Genomic DNA, 17,801 nt, shown 5'->3' on the forward strand with positions numbered 1-17,801 from the left:
GTAAGTAGCTAAAGGAGTAGAAACAAATATGCACAGCTATATGTGTCACACTAACGTCTATCATAAAGCATCTATCACTGAGTAGGCTCTTAAAAACCAGGCAGACAGGATTCTCCTCAGGTAAATATCAGCCAGCCTCTATTCTTTTCTTTTTTTATTAAGTTTTATTGGAGTACGGTTGCTTTACAATGTTGTGTTAGCCTCCACTGCACAACAAAGTGAATCAGCCATACACATACAGATATCCCCTCCCTTTTGGACTTTCCTCCCATTTAGGTTAAGCCAGCTTCTATTCTTGACACCTCAGTGCTAGTGCAATGAACCCATGAATATAGTAGCCTTGTTGGCAGGTATAGAGACTATACATGGCCCTAATAGTATTGGCTCATTCTCACCAAACTGACATAGCTACTGCTTCTGCAGAAGTTCTGACTTGTCAGCGACAAAGACCAGTACTAAGCATTGGGAAGGGTACCAGTCCTCAAGGACACAGCCAGGCACTTAGTGGCAAGTTTATTACATCTGATCTCCCCACCCCCACCCCACAGAGGAGGAAGCAGTTCATCCCTACAGGAAGCATCTCCTATTCTGAATATGTGCTTGGCTTCCTTGCTTATAGTATATCTTTCAGGATTATTATCTGAGAGCTAAGATTAGTTTGGGACAATATCCCACATGGTTGAGAGTTGTCCTACGGGATGTGGTATATGCATTTAGCCAATGACCGATATAGGGTGCTGTGTACTCAACAGCTAAAATACATGAGTCTGGAAACCAAGGAGGGGAAGTAGGAATGGCTCCTCTCACCATCAAACCCAGTAACAGAAATACTTGCAGAATTTGTGCTTCCTATTCCCATGTCCCTAGGCTCTGTGAGATTTTTAGGTCTTGGTTACTGCTAAAGTTGGGAGAAAGAAAATCACTTCCAGTAGGGGACACAGTAAGAGTCTCACAAAACCTATAGCTATGACTACCACCTGTTCACTTTGGCTCTTTATTCCAGAAGATCAGCACTTAAAGAAAGGCACTTTTTATACTGGCAGGGTAATTGATCCAATTATCATGAGCACCTAGGATTTTTGCTAAATAATGGAGAAAAGGAGGAGTATTTCTAGATCTCAACAGATTCATTGGGATTCACCTTATCCTTCCATGCTTGGTGATAGCACTGAATGAAAAATTTTAGCAACCTCAGCCTGACATGGGTAAAGCTTAAACTCCTCAAGGTTGAAGGCCTGGGTCTCCCCACCAAGCAAATAACTTAGACCAGCAGAAGTGTTTGCTAAGGGTAAGGAATGTAAAATGGGTGGTGGAGAAGGGACCTGATGAATGTGTTATGGCCTTTGGACCAGTTGCAGCAAGGGACATCTGCTTGCTACACTAACTCTCTTGCCTTAACGCCTTTTGAAAATTAGCAGCTGGCCATGACCTTAAAGAACTGGTGGTAGAATGGACTTTACGTAGGGCAAAAAATGGATCTGAAAGGTGCAAGTCATAGACTACAGCAGATGCTTTTGGTGTCCTGTGCCACTTCCTTTGATTTCAGCTGCAGAGGTGCTGGACAGTTCCTACACAGGCCACGGTACCCCTCAAGTGCCTGCTGCTAACTCACAGCTCTCTCCAAAGCCCCAGGAGCTAAACCCATACTGAATGACCAGACACACAGGGAAGTTAATTCCCCTGAGAGCCACCCTCAACCAATGAGTGAAAGGATATAGTGGATAAATGTGTCAGCCTTCTGTCCGAGCAGGGAAAATTTTGATATGCATTCTACACAGTTCCTCAGAGTCCTTAGTGAGATTGAGTCCCAATTGATCAAAGTGGTAGTCAGATCAATAATATATCTTCTAATGGCTTTTCCTTCTTATCTTTGTCAGTTTCTCTGGCTCCCACAATCACCTACCAGGTAAACTACCTGATTCAGTCTCTGCTTTCAGAGAAACTCACACAAAGCAGGTTGATAAACCAGTTAGCTGCCGGTTGATCATGATGTTTATAGAAAAATTTGGCTTTGTTAATAAAGGAAAAACTAATAATATTTTTGGTGGATGAAGTCAACTAAAATTCATAAACAGTTATTAAACATTTGTTATGGATTGTGCATTTTAGAAGGTATTCAATACTATTTTCAATTGATTGATGTGACAGAGATGAGTTTTCTGAGCTCATGGGGAAGGAACAAAAAAATAACAAAGAGGTTAAAAAGAGAAGGAAGCACATAGCAAGACATCAATGAAAGACAAACTCATTTATGGTGATGTCTACCAGCTTGTAGCCATCTGGATTTATCTGGACAGATTTGACACCTGACTTAGGATTATACTGTGTACCATGCTTTGGGTGTGTTAAAAGGTGAAAGTGAAGGTTGGGACATGATTAATTTGTGGTATATCCAAATAAATGTAACAAAATTATGTTCTAAAAATACGAGATAATTCACCATGTAATATGTGAGAAATATAAGAAACCCTCAAGATCATTTGGGCAATGTCTTTGCTTTAAAGATGAAAAAAAAAGATTGTAGCTTAGTGGCACAACCAGGCTTGGACTATCAGGATTCTGATACTCTTTCCAATTATACTTGGAGCCTTGCATTAAGAGAATAGTGGTCTGGGCTTCCCTGGTGGCGCAGTGGTTGGGAGTCTGCCTGCTAATGCAGGGGACACGGGTTCGAGCCCTGGTCTGGGAGGATCCCACATGCCGCGGAGCAACTGGGCCCGTGAGCCACGGCTGCTGAGCCTGCGCGTCTGGAGCCTGTGCCCCGCAATGGGAGGGGCCGCGATAGTGAAAGGCCCGCGCACCGCGATGAAGAGTGGCCTCCGCTTGCCACAGCTAGAGAAAGCCTTCGCACAGAGACGAAGACCCAACACAGACAAAAATAAATAAATAAATAAAGTAGCTATTAAATTTAAAAAAAAATAGATTACTTCATATTAAAAAAAAAAGAGAGAATAGTGGTCATTTGAAAAATGTTTAATGAAAAATATTTTCTGTATTTGTGTGAAGTCTTACACAGATCCACTGTGTTTATTGATTCCACTGGAGTTCAGTTGCTGGTAGACAGTATCTATTGATTCTGAGTCCATTATGCAACTAAGCCTTGTTGCATGACCTTAGATTAAGTCCCATTCAAGTACTGAATGTTCCTAAGAGGCTTAACAATGTGATGCAGATGAGAACAAAAGGTTCCTTAGAGATCACCTGGCCACCCCCACTTGTCATGCATTTTTGTAGATATTTAATACCATTCTTAATTGACTGGCTGACTTGATCTCTGTGACTCTTCTGGCACAAGTCGGATGGAGGAGAAAAGAAAAAAGACGAACATTTCCTCACTTCTTCCTTCTTTCAAACCTCAAATCCAGATGTTCCCTATAGTTAATGACGACCTGGGGTAGAAAATGACTGTTTCACCTCCACAAAGGAAGCATTCAAAAAATGCTTGTTGGTTGATGGAACAGCATTCTCTCGTTGTTCTCTAAAATGGATTTCCCATAAGTAGCAAGGATGTCTTTCACTGAAGAAATCAGTGTCCAATTTTTTTTCTATTGTGGTAAAACATGCATAACATAAAATTTACCATTTTAATCATTCTTAAGAGTACAATTCAGTGCATTAAGTTATTTACATTGCTGTGCAATCATCACCACCATCCACCTCTGGAACTTTTTCAACTTCCCAACCTGAAGTTCCATGCCCATGAAATAATAACTCCTCATTCTCACCTCCTTCCAGGCCTGGCAACCACCATCCTACTTTCTTTTTTTAAAATTGAGATATAATTGATATATAACTTTTATATAGGAATATAAAAAAGTAGGAGATAGCCTACTTCCTGTATCTATGAATTTGACTACTCTAGGTACCTCATATAAATGGAATCATACAGTATTTGTCCTTTTGTGACTGGTTTATTTCACTTAGTATACTGTCTTCAAGGTTCATCCATATTGTAGCATGTAGAATTTTCATCCTTTTTAAGGCTAATATGCCTTTGTATATATATATATACCACATTTTATTTATTCATTCATCTGTTGATGGACACTTGGGTGGCTTCCACGTTTTGGCTACTGTTAATAATGCTCCTGTGAATATTGGTGTACAAATATTTACAAATAAGTCTTTGAGTCTTTGCTTTCAATTATTTTTGATACATACTCAGAAGTGGAATTGCTGGATCATATGTTAATTCTAAGTTTAATTTCTTGAGGAACTGCTATACTGTTTTCCACAGTAGCTGCACCATTTTACACTCTTACCAGTGACGCACAAGGGTCCCAAATTTCTTCATATAACACTTGTTACTTTGTTTTGTTTGTTTTTATAATAACCATTCTAATGAGTGTAAAGCAGTATCTCATTGTGGTTTTGATTTGCATTTCCCTAGTGGTAAGTAGTCTTGAGCATCTTTTCATGTGCTTAGTGACCATTTGTATATATTCTTTGGAGAAATGTCTATTCAAGTCCTCTGCCTATTTTGCAGTTGTGTTGTTTTGTTATTGTTACTGTTGAGTTATAGGAGTTCTTCATAAGTTCTGCATATTAATCCCTTACCAGATATATAATTTGCAAATATTTTCTCTATGGGTTGCCTTTTCACCCTGTTGGTAAAGTCCTTTCATGCACAAAAGTTTTTAATTTTGATGAAGTCCAATTTACCTGTTCTTTCTTTGTTGCCTGGGCTTTTGGTCCACTAACTTTTGAGTACGCATCTTGATACTCATTTTTAAAAAAATTTTGTTTACCATTTAAAAAATTTGAAGTATATCTAATTTACAATGTTGTGTTAGTTTCAGGTATACAGCAAAGTGATTCAGTTATACATATATATAAAATACATATGAAATTCTTCTGAAAAATAATATGTATATATTTAGATTCTTTTCCATTTTATAATTCCATAGGTTATTACAAAATATTGAAGATAGTTCCTTGCACTATACAGTAGGTCCTTGTTGTTTACCTATTTTATATATAGTAGTGTGCATATGTTAATCCGAAACTCCTAATTTATCCCTCCCCCCCCCCCCCCCCACTATCCCCTTTGGGAACCATAAATTTGTTTTCTATGTCTGTGAGTCTGTTTCTGTTTCATAAATAAGTTCATTTGTATCATTGTTTTAGATTCCACATACAAGTGATATCATATGATATTTGTCTTTCTCTGTCTTACTTCACATAATATGATAATCTCTAGGTCCGTCCATGCTGCTGCAAATGGCATTATTTCATTCTTTTTTATGGTTGAGTAATAGTCCATTGTACGAAATATTCCATTCCAGTCCTCATTTTAATTCTTAACTTTAGGTACTGCTGCCTGGGGTTAATCTAGGTTTTCTGGAGCCTGAAGTATACACAATTTGGGAAGTTTAATGGAAAAATACAAAAAATGTTATCTTTATAAACTTTTACTAAATTTTATAATCATGTTATCACTCCTGAGGACACCTCCTGGAAGGAATCACATGAGCCTCATTAGTTTCATCATTAATTGGTCTTTACAGTGACCACTACCACTTTCTTCTTCCCTCCTCCCACCATTTCTAACAATTCAGAAAGTGTGTAGGGGATTTGCAAGCCTGTGCGACATCATTGCAAATATAAATCATAATTGGAAGATCAGTGTATGGAAATATTAGCATAAGAAATGTCTAGTTAAAGAATACCAGAACAGAGATTCTCTGATAATCAGCTTTAAACTATTGTTCGGTAAACCAGAGAGAACTGGGGTTTAAAATATCTAGGTCATAATTCTAGCTCTAACTGGTTTTTAAAATCTGTGCAACTCAACCTTTCTAATCTTTAATATGTGTAAAATAAGAGACTTGAAGTTCTGTTCCAGCTCTAATCCTCACAATTATTTTTACTTCCAGCTCATTCCTCTACTTGCTTTCAGTGACTATACCCCTGCATCAGCCTCTACTCCTGCTGTGCCCAAATTCTGCATTAAAAGCCCACTTCTCAGGTATCATGCCCTTGGGCCTGATGCTTCCATCTATGGATTACAACTACTTCTCAAGGATAAGTTCTATCATGTCATAGATGACAACCCACCTAGACAGATGCTTCTTTTCACATACCGATGGCTTCTGGTCTTCTCATGTAAGCAATACTTACCTTCTCTTGTATTCAAATTTGATTATTCTTTTTTTTCAACATCTTTATTGGAGTATAATTGCTTTACAATGGTGTGTTAGTTTCTGCTTTATAACAAAGTGAATCAGCTATACATATACATATATCCCCGTATCTCCTCCCTTTTGCGTCTCCCTCCCACCCTCCCTATCCCACTCCTCTAGGTGGTCACAAAGCACCGAGCTGATCTCCCTGTGCTAAATTTGATTACTCTTATTACCTCTCCTATTCTATATTCAATTGCAACTGAATATCTCCACTTAGGTGTCCCACAGGAATCTCAAAGATAACACGTTCTACCTTGAATTTATCACCTTCCCCCACCTCTTCCTCCTTCTCCAGTCCCTGTCTCAGGGGGAGCCCCTGACTACTCTCTCCTCCTCAGCCCCAGTGTCCTTTCTATTTTAACCTATGGTTGTTTCAGATCCATCCATTTCTTTTATTCTCACTGCCATATTTTAGGTCACTGGTCCATCCTCTCTTACCTGAGTAAGTGCAATAGCCTCCCAACGAACTAGTCTCCATGTCTACAAAGTTGCCCATGTAACCCATTTTCCACAGTCACAAGAGTTATGTTACTAAACTGCGAATGTGATTATTTCAGTCACCTGCTTAGAGCCCTTCAGTGGCTCTTTATTGCCTTTAGAATAAAGTCCCAACCTCTTTATCAAGGCAAATAAGTTCACCCTCCCGAATAATCTTGCTACATACTCTGCCTCGTATTTTGACACCCCATCAAACCCTTTGCTTCAGCCATATCACACCACTTGCTGTTCCCTAAATGGGTTATGCTCTCTCTCATCCCCAGGGCTTTGCCCTTGCTGTCCTCAGAGCCAGCAGTCCACATCTACTATCTCTCTTAATCCGAAGAACTCATCCTTCAGGAGTCCATTCAGACATGACCTTTTCACATGTGTGAAGCCTTCTCAACACTCCAAGGCTGGGTTAAGGGCCCCTCTTGTGAGTTCCTTTAATTAACACTTACCACATTGTATTGCGCCTTATTACTTGTCTGTCTTTCCCACTAGGCTGCTAACAGAGACTGATTCTTAGTCATCACTGCAGCCTCAGCACCTGGCACACAATAGGCTTTTGAGAAATATTTCTGCATAAACCATCTCACGGGAGATACAGGTGCTAAACAAAGATTTCTTACCTAACTAGCTTTTCCTCTTTTCTCTCTTATTGCACAACTTCTTCACTGAATTTTTTAAAAGTGTAATTCTGAGTGATGGGATTATGAGTGTTTATATTAGACTTTATATTTCTATGTATCATTCATAATTAAATAGAATTCTGTATCAGATGACCTGTTTTATCCCACTGTGGTCAGGTAAAACTGTTTAATTCATGGAATGACACTGGGTGTCTACTGAGCAGAATATTTAGGAAAAGGCTCCTCCTGGGCTATGCTGTATAGCGATGGCAGGAACTCTTGTGATGGGATTCAGAGTGAACTACTAGTGGACCAGAGTTGCAACCTTTAACTCCCAAGTTAGACCGGGAAGGGGCTGATAACACTCTTCAGAGGATGCATTTGAGGGATGAACAAGATTGGTGACTCAGTTGAGGCTACACGTTGGTCTTATTTCCAGTCCTATATTCTTTCCACTATATCATAGAGACAAAAACAAAAAACATCTTCTTTGCCCTAGCAGAAGTTAGCTATAAAAATTTAGGGAAACTTAGGAGCATTTGGAGCACACACTCCTGCATAGAATATAAAGGACATGAGGGTTCTAAAATGATTGTGAATCTTCCATGCCTAGAATTTGATGAAATAACCCACCTTCTAATTCTCTTTAATTTCATTTAATCATTAGAGCTTAAGAAGGGAGCAAAATTTGCATATTTGTTTCTGGCCATCTGCTCCATTCAGGACCTTGCAACTAGACAACTTATTTTCTGAAAGTTCTGTTAGAGGGAAGGCTGAGTACTTAGCATCTGGGAAAAGAGGTAGCCAATTTCAAAATTCCTTTCTGGAATTCCAGCAGTTCCGGAAGTATTTCAAGATCCTATTCGCCCTTCACCTTGTAGGTTTAGATTTTGTCACACATACTTTAATATGGCCCCCAATCGGATTTGTTAATCAGATTTATATGGTGGTTAGTTGCATGCTAAAGAGAAATTACATATTATAACAGGAGAGGATTCAGTCCTGCAAAACTGCATGAGAACATATTGTTTTTAAATAGACACGATTCTATATTTTTAAAGTTTGTGTTAAGAATGTTCTAAAATGACTGATTTACTTCAACACAGGACACTACGTTAAAAAAAAATTATTTGATCTGCAGGAGTAGACATGTTAGGAGAAAATTAGTAGGAAATAACACATTTAGTAAGGTGAAAATGCACAAGTAATGACACATTTTAGCCCAGCTCCAAATCCTTAAGGACATCTTGTTCAGCTTCTGTTTTCCCCTTTACTTGCAGCTAAGTAGATTTCATATATAATTGTCTCGGGCTCCATTAGACTGGGAAGTAGTGGTGCAATGCTATACCAATTGACTGATGAAGTGTGTCCTGTCCACATAGACACTTGGTGTTGAATGAGGGACAGTGCCTGGCACGTAGTCCGTCAGCCTAAGACAGTAACAATTATGTTTGTGTGAGTTTGGAAGGAAGGGTCTGGGTAGGGGGTATCGGATTCCCCGCGACTTCATTACGCACGTCTCCGGTGCTGAGGCCATCGTTGGGAGGGAGCGGGATGTGAGTTTGCCGCTTTTCTTGGGGAAGAGCCACTTGGGCCCAGCGCACGCGATGATGCACGTGCAAAGGCTCGGTAAATCGGCATGCGCTCTACACACCGAAGGTGACCACGGGCCCGTCTTTTCTGGCACGCGCGGCACACGGGGCTTACCACCGGCCGGCCGGAGCTCGGGGCTCCCCGCCGCAGGGGTAGGCACTGGCTGCGATCCCCGCAAGAGGCGCCCGCGCCGGCCGCGGGGCTGCGGGAAGGCGGCGGCGCGGGGCGGAGCTTGGCTGCGGGGAAATGACGTCGCCACCCCGCGCGCTCCGCGGGCCGCGCACCCTGGTAACGGCGGCTCAGCGGCTCCCGCGCCCTCTTCCAGGTCCCCGCCTCCCCCCGCAGCAGCCCGCCCAGTCTCCTCCTCCCTCCGCAACCCCCTAGGCGGCTGTCCCGCTGGGTGTCGGGTGGGAGCGGGACCTGCGGGGCCACGTCGCCCACGTCTCCTCCGCCAGGCGCGAGCCGAAGAGCGGGCGAGAGCGGATCGGGCCCCGGGCCGCCGCCGCAGCCCGGGCATCTGCCCCGCGCCGGTGTCGCCCGCGGCTTCGGGCCGGCGGGGCCGCCCCGTCCCTGGACGGCGGTGACTCGGGGTTCGCGGGCGGGGGGGCGCGGGCGGCCGCGACTGGCGGGCGCCGGGTGTCGGGTCCGGAAGCGGCCGCCCCGGCTCCTGCGTCCCCGTCGCCGTTGCTCGGCGGGCCGCCCCCCGAGCGCGGGCACCGGTGCCCCGGCCGGGGTCTGCCGGGAAGATGGCGACCCCGGGCATGAGCTGGCAGCAGCACTATTACGGCGGCTCGGCGGCCGGGGCGGCCAAATTCGCGCCCTCGCCGGCCGCCGCGCAGCAGGCGGGGCACTGCATGGACTACAGCCAGGACTTGCACCTGAAAATGAGCAAGAAAATCGCCCAGCTCACCAAGGTAAGGGAGCGGCTGCGGGGTGGGCACTGCGGAGACGAGACCCCGTGCGGGCCGCGCGGGGCCCACCTGCCTGGTTGGGAGGCTGCGCGCCCTGCGCCCGGGGCGAGTTGAAAGGGGGCTGTTTTGGGGAAGCAACAGCCAGAGACTTACCTCCTGGAACCAACCGTTCAAACTTCGGTGCAACGCCGGTGACGTTAATTTAAACTAAATTAAACCCGACAGCAAAGCTGGGTTTATGGGACTTGCCCCCCGCTACCCTTTTGGGGTAAGCCAGCACAGAACAAATTAGGATCTACTTCTTTTACGGCACAATAATAAATCACTTTAGTTTTGCTCTCGTGCATCTGCCAAGGCTCCACGAGGCTTTACTGTAACTGTATAAAGTACAGTACCGTATTTACCCAACATGATCCGGAGTCTTCGAATTCATCAGTGTCTTTCATTGGTTACGTAGTTAAGGGGAGAATAAATCCTGCTGAGCGATGTAGGAGGATAAAACATACCTAGCGTGCCATTTTCAGGATTTAATGAGTCATTCCTTATACTGACAAAATGTCAAACAAGGCTTTTTAGATGAATCATGTGTCTGCATTTAGTTAAATGCTTCAGTGTATCAGAAGATAATTTTCAAGGGGCAAATACGCCCGCAGATTTGGCCAGTTGTAGTTTAGAATCGTCTGTGGATGGTGAGCTTTTTTTTTCTGCTTAAGGAAATGTTGGTAATGAGAAACAGTTGGTATCTGTGGGTCAGGAGCAACTTAGATCAATTACATTGCTCTCTTTAGAGCTCAGGCGCAATCTTTCAATACCCATTACGTGAGAAGAAGTGATTCGTGGTTTCTGAAAGCTAGTAGAAGTGATAGACCTTAGTTTAGCGTTTAAGTGGAGTCGGCTAACCCCTTGTTAGGGGTGTTGGTATGTGAAGAGAGGCTGGCATTGTGGGGTTTGCTATTAGATAACCTCTGAAGTCTGACTCTTGCAACTCCAAGCAATTTTGCTTGTTGGTGTTTGGTTTTTGTTTTATGTCAGCACCATCTCAGAGGTTGCTACGTGTCCAGTTTTTACTGTTTTCTCTTTTGACTTGAGGGTCCCCAAATTCAGAGAAGGGAAGGCCCAAGAAGGAACAGTAGTATACCATCAGAGCATTTACACATTTGGGAGCATTTACACATTTTGGGAGCCAGGCTTTCTGAAATCATGTTTGGTCTTTAGAATACTGATGTCCAGAATGAAGCACATGTATATTTATTTATTCTGATTTTCTCTTATAGTGTGTCCAAAACATCCATTATTTTTGTTTTACGTTGTAACCCTCTAGGGCCCTGCTGTAAGTCATAGAAACACTCAGTAAGCTGGTACTGGAACTGTGTACAGTATAACAAATGAAGTTTCTTTTCTCTCCAGCAAACTACTCTTCTTTTTACTTATACTTTTTCAATTTCCTGTTCTTTTATCAAAAAAAAAAAAAAATCAGCACAATTGTGAAATGTTGGAGTACTACTAGAAGTTGCGATCACTTTCTTTACACTACCCGCCTCAAACCTAACAAAGCAGGAGGCTGCCCTCTTGCCAGTGCTCTCATCACGGCTTGAGTGCTATGTCTAATCTTTCCTGAGTGTTACTGGACTCTGATTTAGTGTTTATAGTTACAGTCTCTAAACACTCACGCCACCCTCTCTGCTAAGTACCTCAGATATTTAATCTCACACTAGAGTTTCTCAGCCTCGACACTGCTGACATTTTAGACTGAATAATTCCTTGTTGGGAGGGGGCAGGGCTGCCCTGTGCACTGTGGGATGTTCAGCACCATCTACTTGTAGTCCCCACATGCACACACAGTAGTGACAATACACACGTCTCCAGGCCAATTCATGTTGCCAAATGTTCCCCGGGGAGGGATGGGCAGGTGGAGAACCACTGATTAACACTGAAATATCCCACCCCATCTCTTACCTCTGTTACTAAGATAATGCAGGAGAATGGAACAATCTGATAATAGGGCTCTGTTTCAGCCAACACCCTTCAGTTTCTGAAACATACAGTAAGACCTGCTTGCTTTAGGTACCAACTTGGAAACTGTCAGTTTTATAGTCACATATACTTATTGTAAATACCATAAGAATGATATCGTGAGTAATATATTGACTGATAGAAATTTTACTGCTATCTGCTTTATAGAGTTTTCACTCATGAAGAGTTTATTAATAAATTCACACCAGTAGAGGTTTGTTAATAGAACCATGTTTGGAACTTGGCAATCGCTTGTATTTCAAAATTAGACATTATAGAGGTAACCATTAAAATAAGATTTTATTTCTTTTGGAAATGAGTCAACAGAACTCACCTCTTCAGTGTTATTGTTAGCATGGCTTGGGAAGCTGACACACTGTCTTGAGTTAAAACTCCTGCTCTACCATTTACTAGTAGTATGACCTTGGGCAAGTCATTAACCTCTGAGCCTCAATTTCCTAATCTTTTTTTTTATATAAATTTATTTATTTTATTTATTTTTGGCTGCGTTGGGTCTTCATTGCTGTGCGCAGGCTTCCTCAAGTTGTGGCGAGCAGGGGCTACTACCTTCGTTGTGGTGCACGGGCTTCTCATTGAAGTGGCTTCTCTTGTTGCAGAGCACGGGCTCTAGGCTGCGGGCTTCAGTAGTTGTGGCTCGCGGGCTCTAGAGCACAGGCTCAGTAGTTGTGGCTCACGGGCTTAGTTGCGCCGCGGCATGTGGGATCTTCCCGGACCAGGGCTGGAATCCATGTCCCCTGCATCTGCAGGCGGATTCTTAACCACTGTGCCACCAGAGGAGCCCTCCTAATCTTTTAAAGAAAGATGATGATACTATAGCTCTCTAAGATAGTAGGCTCTTAATTCAGGCTGTCACTGAAAAGACATATATGCCAACAAAGTATTAGTAAAATACTGGATAATATACTTTTAAAATGCTACTTTCTTTTTAAAATAAACCATCCTGCATTAATAACATTATGTGATACTGTATTTCTTTGTGGGTTTTCTGCTAAAATCTTTAAAAATGTGTATACTGATAGTAATTTCTCTTGTATTTGAATATCAGGGTTTAAAATTTTCACAGTTGCTCTCTGTTTTTATAGTACAGTATTAAAAATACAATATGCACATTTCCGAGATTTGGCTGACAATGAAAGGAGAAGGATGAAAGTAATCTACATTATAACTTTACACATACTGACATATTTTAAACTAACTAAAAAGCAGTCCCATCTGCAGGCATATTTGTTCAGGTTCTGTTTTCTAAGAACCTAACCTAGCAGCCATCGCATGGAAAGGACACAGCTGTTCTTTAAGCATCTTTTATGTAAGGGGTGCTTTGTTAAGTGTTAGAGATACAGCAGGGAGCAAGACAGTCTTTGCCTTTTAAAGTGAGTTTGTTAGGGACTTCCCTGATGGCGCAGTGGATAAGACTCTGCCCTTCCAATACAGGGGGCCCAGGTTCGATCCCTGGTCAGGGAACTAGAGACCACATGCATGCCACAACTAAGACCCGGCACAACCAAATAAATAAAGTGAGTCTATCATACTTTGTTGCTCATGTCAAATTTTAAGAATTACTATTAGATTCCTGAGTTATGTTGTGGCAGATTTCTGGAATTGTTAATGACTGAGCCATCTCAAGATAGAGAAGCTGGATGGGTAGTTATGTTTTATAAGATGATATTTGTGTACTTCTCTGCTCTCCACTGTGTTGACTTTTTAGTGCATTCGATTGAGAAGCAGGACTTATGGGATGAAATTATAAAACAGCTTTATTTTTGTCATTCACTGTTCCTCTCAATTTACGCTGTGAGGCTGGCACATTCCCTGCCCATGGATAAACTTGACTTTCCTGGTTGCTTTTAGATACTGCAAATTGTCCTTCAGTAATTAAGTCACAAAAGTCTCAATTTGATTATTAAAATGTCTAGTACTAACAAATAAAAACCCCAAACCAAACCTGAGTTAAAGATGAAGCTTCTCCCCCATGCCCAGTTCCTAGCTCTGCCCATTGCAAGGGGGAAGCCAATAATCGGGGACTGTTTTTGTTTCTTCTGACTGGGCTTTTCTACTGCTCCTTCTTTGTCTTGTCAGTGTGAGTTTCTGACTTTTCCCAAGTTGGACAAGGAAGAAGGGAAGAGAGGAAAGAAGAGCGGCAACTAGCTAACTAACACTCGATTAGTGCCTGGTGATCTAGCTTCGGTGCTGCTGTAGACTTGGCAGATGTTTCAAGTTCTTTCTTTCACCTGTGGATCCTCCACCTCCCACCTCAATTGCCCACCTCACGTTGCTTGACAGTGAGAATGCATCTGTAATTCTGGCTGGGTTTTTATGTCTTCCTCAGCTTCTTGGATCTGGCAGGACCTCATGTTCATTTTGCTGAGGTCTGTTCAAGCTTCAGGTGACCCTCTTGGCTGGACCCAGATGCCATCACCCCAGCTCTCTCTGTCTCTCTCGTTGGACCCACATTGGTCCATGTGGAGCACTCATTCTTTGTCCAGACAAACTCTGGAAGTGGTCCCAATGAAGCTGTCTCTCTTCTGCTCTCACCTGCCTCTTCATCTGGCTTCTTATCCTTTGGAATTTCCAGGGGTGAATCAGGTGCCAGTTCAGTGTGTTCTTCAGAGTGCTCGAGACACATATCAAGCTCTTCAAGTGGTCCCATCAAAGCCTTCTCCTCTAGGCTTTAGGTGAGAGGCAGGCATCCGTCCCCTCCCTCCCCGCTGGAAGGCAAGAGCACTTGTTCTTGTAGCTCTCCCCGAGGAACTCTTCTCCAGAACCCCGCTCTGTGTTCTGCTTGAAGCTTCTCTCACTAGTGTTGAGGGTAGGAGGTAACACATGTCAACACTTTAGACTGCCTCCTTTGGAAATTTTGAGAATGTTCTGGCACCTGCTTTGGAATGTCAGTTGTCTTTGGTTCTCAGTAGAAACTTCCCTTTTAACATCCTGTCATGTTAGCTGCCCATCCAACACTGTTTTAGTTGATTGCACTTTTGATATAGTTTAGTCCAGTTATCACTTACGGACGTAACTAGTATAAGGTTGGGTATAAGGTTGCAAAGAGCAGGAACAGTTGCTTTGCGTTCTCTGTGTTTAGCATCAAACCCTTCTTGAAAGTCTTCCTTTAATACCCAACTTATGCGTCTCCTCCCAAGAACTGCCCTGACCAACCTGGGCCTTTTTGGGTTTACCTTACTCTGAATTACTGTAACATTTATGGTCTGTACTTCTTATTTGATACTTAATAATACACATTTGCACACCATTTATTGTGTTTATAAATATACTTTGTTTCTCTAATTTGGCTGTAAGTTCCTCAGCTGTAGGGACTATATATTTCATGTAACCTTAATATGATGTTTTGCACATAGTGTTATAAAAGCTTAATAAATATTTATTGAAGATAATGATGTACCACGTAATTTTGTTATATAGTAGACAAAGTCAGTAAATATTTTTGAGGGGTTGTGTCTGCTGCTCTTCTGGATTAATGCTAGATCATTTCAGCTGAGTTAAATTACTCGTAAATATTTAAATATTTGGCTTCCCCTTAAACTGCTTCAAAAAGCTATATATTATTTTATTATTTTTGATGCAAAAATAAAAACATAAAGCACTTTGTCTAAAATATAAGTATTATTTATCATTTCAAAAGGAAGGTAATTGATATACCAGATTCTTAGCAAATATGGAAAAATAGTCTTTTGATCAGTCATTTAATACTAACTCTGCTTTTACTCTATTCAAAACCTGAATGTGTTTATATAATACCAAAACCAGTGAAATTTTCAAACAATTCTGTTTTCTCTCTGTTAACTTCAACTGATTTCTCACTAGTTGGTTTGTTTGAATTACCTAAATACTGTTTCATAATAATATTTCGTTTTGGTTATGACTTGGATTGTTTCAGCTTGGCACATGCCAAACGTAGCATCTTTTTTTCCCTCCTGTGTTACATTGCAGCTTTGACATTCTTTTATGCAGCAGCTTAGGTGTAATCTTTTAGTCATAGCTGAGAGGTTTGAATTAATTTCCTGTATTTTACTAATGGGCACAAAAGCATGATATGCTATTAATCAATTGTCTAAAAACTTATAAATCGACTGCCTTTAGAGTTAAAAGGTTTAGAGCTGGAAGAAACCATAGATTCTTACCGGCCTAACCCTCTCATTTTACAGGTATGGAAGTTGAGGGTGTAAAGTCATTTTAAGACTATATAGCTTGTCACTGGCAGATCTTGGATTCGAACCCAGGTCTCTGGAATGGTCTAGGAGAGAGGTAACCATACTAGCAGGTCTCTTTTTGCTGTGTATGCCTTCCTTCTAACTCATATTACCCACTCAGCTCCTAAGAGGCCACGGAGTTGTTTTTCCCCGTGTTGGAACTATGTTTTGCTTACCATTTGAATCACAGACCTGATGAGAGTGAAACCCATGTGCCTCTCCCATACACTGCACAATTTCTGGATATGTGGGTTGTACAGTTTGTGACTGTGGCTTTGGTAGATTTGTAACAGCTATTTTTTTTATATTCTCAGATAAATGTCATAATATTTTCATGTTTTTATTAACAGCTTCAGTCATTCCAGACTTTAAAAATTCTTTAATTAGGTTGATTTAAATACTGTCATACTTGGCGTCAAAGTTACTACTATGTGGTTATTTTAATTATTTTTCTTTTGACTGCTTGCTTTCTTAATTGGGTTGTTGCTTAGGTCCCATTTCTGAGGGCAGTACGTTGGAAGTTTTCCAGTTTTTCTCCCCCCGACCCCTCTCTGTCTTACTTGTTTATGAAAATCTTGTGCTGTCTTCTAATTGTCAACCTCTTAAAAAGTAGTATGAAGGATAAGGGTTCAGCAAAATTTGATTGAAACAATTTGTTTAATTTTAATTAATAAGTAAATTTCTATGCTTTCTTAAAATTATGAGTATTTCTGAAATTTTCATATCTTAAATTTGAGATGAGAATGGAGTAACCTGGGTCTGTAAAGCCAGTTAACTTCCAAATGACAATAGGAGGTAGTGGGGGTGGGGTGAGGAGTGGTAAAGTACTGTAATTCTGCCCTTTCAATTTATGTTATGAGATTAAAAACCTCTTTTATCTGTGAGTAAATAAACTTGAATATTATGCCATGAAAATGGGATTGATGTGAATAATAGAAATTCTTAATGCCATACTTGTTTTTTCATCGGAGAAAGTTTCTATCCTTCAGGCTACTTTTGAATGAAAACAACAGTGAGTCTATTGGAATTGGTGTCCCCCAGCCGTTTTGGGAGACAAACACCTGAAGAGAGATGGGAGAAAATTGCTAACTGACTTCAGGGTTTTGTTTTTGTTTTTGTTTTTTTGAAATAAAAACAGTTTTATAAATATGTGGGGAAAATACTACTTTCAAGTGTGCTCTGAGCCATAAAGGTTTGTTTTTGTTTTTGTTTTTGTTTTTTTTTACTTTAACTTCATAACTTAACAGTCCTTTAAAATATTTTGGAAAATAGTCTCTTACTGTCAATCAATTAAGATATAGAAATGAATTTTGGAAACACCAGTCTTTGCAGGTTGAGGATCACCAGTTACAGTCAGTTAAGTTTGGTATACTTAACATTTGAGACCAGAGCAAATATTTTAGAAAATAAACCTTTTATTTTTAGCTTTCTATTAAACTACAGCAGTGAGTACTGTCATTTGTAGGCCTCAAACTTATTTCATTAATGATTACATCTTTCTTTCCTACCAAAACTTTAACAAGAATGTATAAAAAGTAGTGAAGTTCAATATGTGAAAAATTTTTGTCCTATATCTTTTATTACTGTCATTTTGAGATATAAAGGGAGGCTGAGACTACCAAAGGACCTATAGTGGATGGGAAAACAAGACTTAATGATTAACCATAATACTTGGGATTTGGATAATAGACTCAGCTACGCGGTAACACCTTATTTATTATAAGGGAGATAGTATTTTAATGACTTTTAAAAATTACTAATCTG

At 41.1% G+C, this 17,801-nt stretch overlaps 1 protein-coding gene across 6 annotated transcripts in view; it reads left to right on the forward strand.

Annotated features, from left to right (window-relative positions):
- Positions 1 to 8,990: 8,990 nt before the first annotated feature.
- FAM184A (family with sequence similarity 184 member A) overlaps positions 8,991 to 17,801 on the forward strand; it is a 117,703-nt gene continuing 108,892 nt past the window's right edge. For 3 of the 6 annotated variants that reach the window (XM_007190771.3, XM_007190768.2, XM_007190770.3), the window contains exon 1: positions 8,991 to 9,801. In XM_007190771.3, the coding sequence (XP_007190833.2) occupies positions 9,634 to 9,801 (168 nt within the window). In that variant the 5' untranslated portion in view covers positions 8,991 to 9,633. The remainder of the gene's footprint in view (positions 9,802 to 17,801) is intronic. The other 3 variants (XM_007190767.2, XM_007190769.2, XM_028168693.2) reach the window with 2 other exon arrangements.

This window comes from Balaenoptera acutorostrata, chromosome 14, assembly GCF_949987535.1.
Source record: "Balaenoptera acutorostrata chromosome 14, mBalAcu1.1, whole genome shotgun sequence".
Classification (NCBI taxonomy): domain Eukaryota; kingdom Metazoa; phylum Chordata; class Mammalia; order Artiodactyla; family Balaenopteridae; genus Balaenoptera; species Balaenoptera acutorostrata.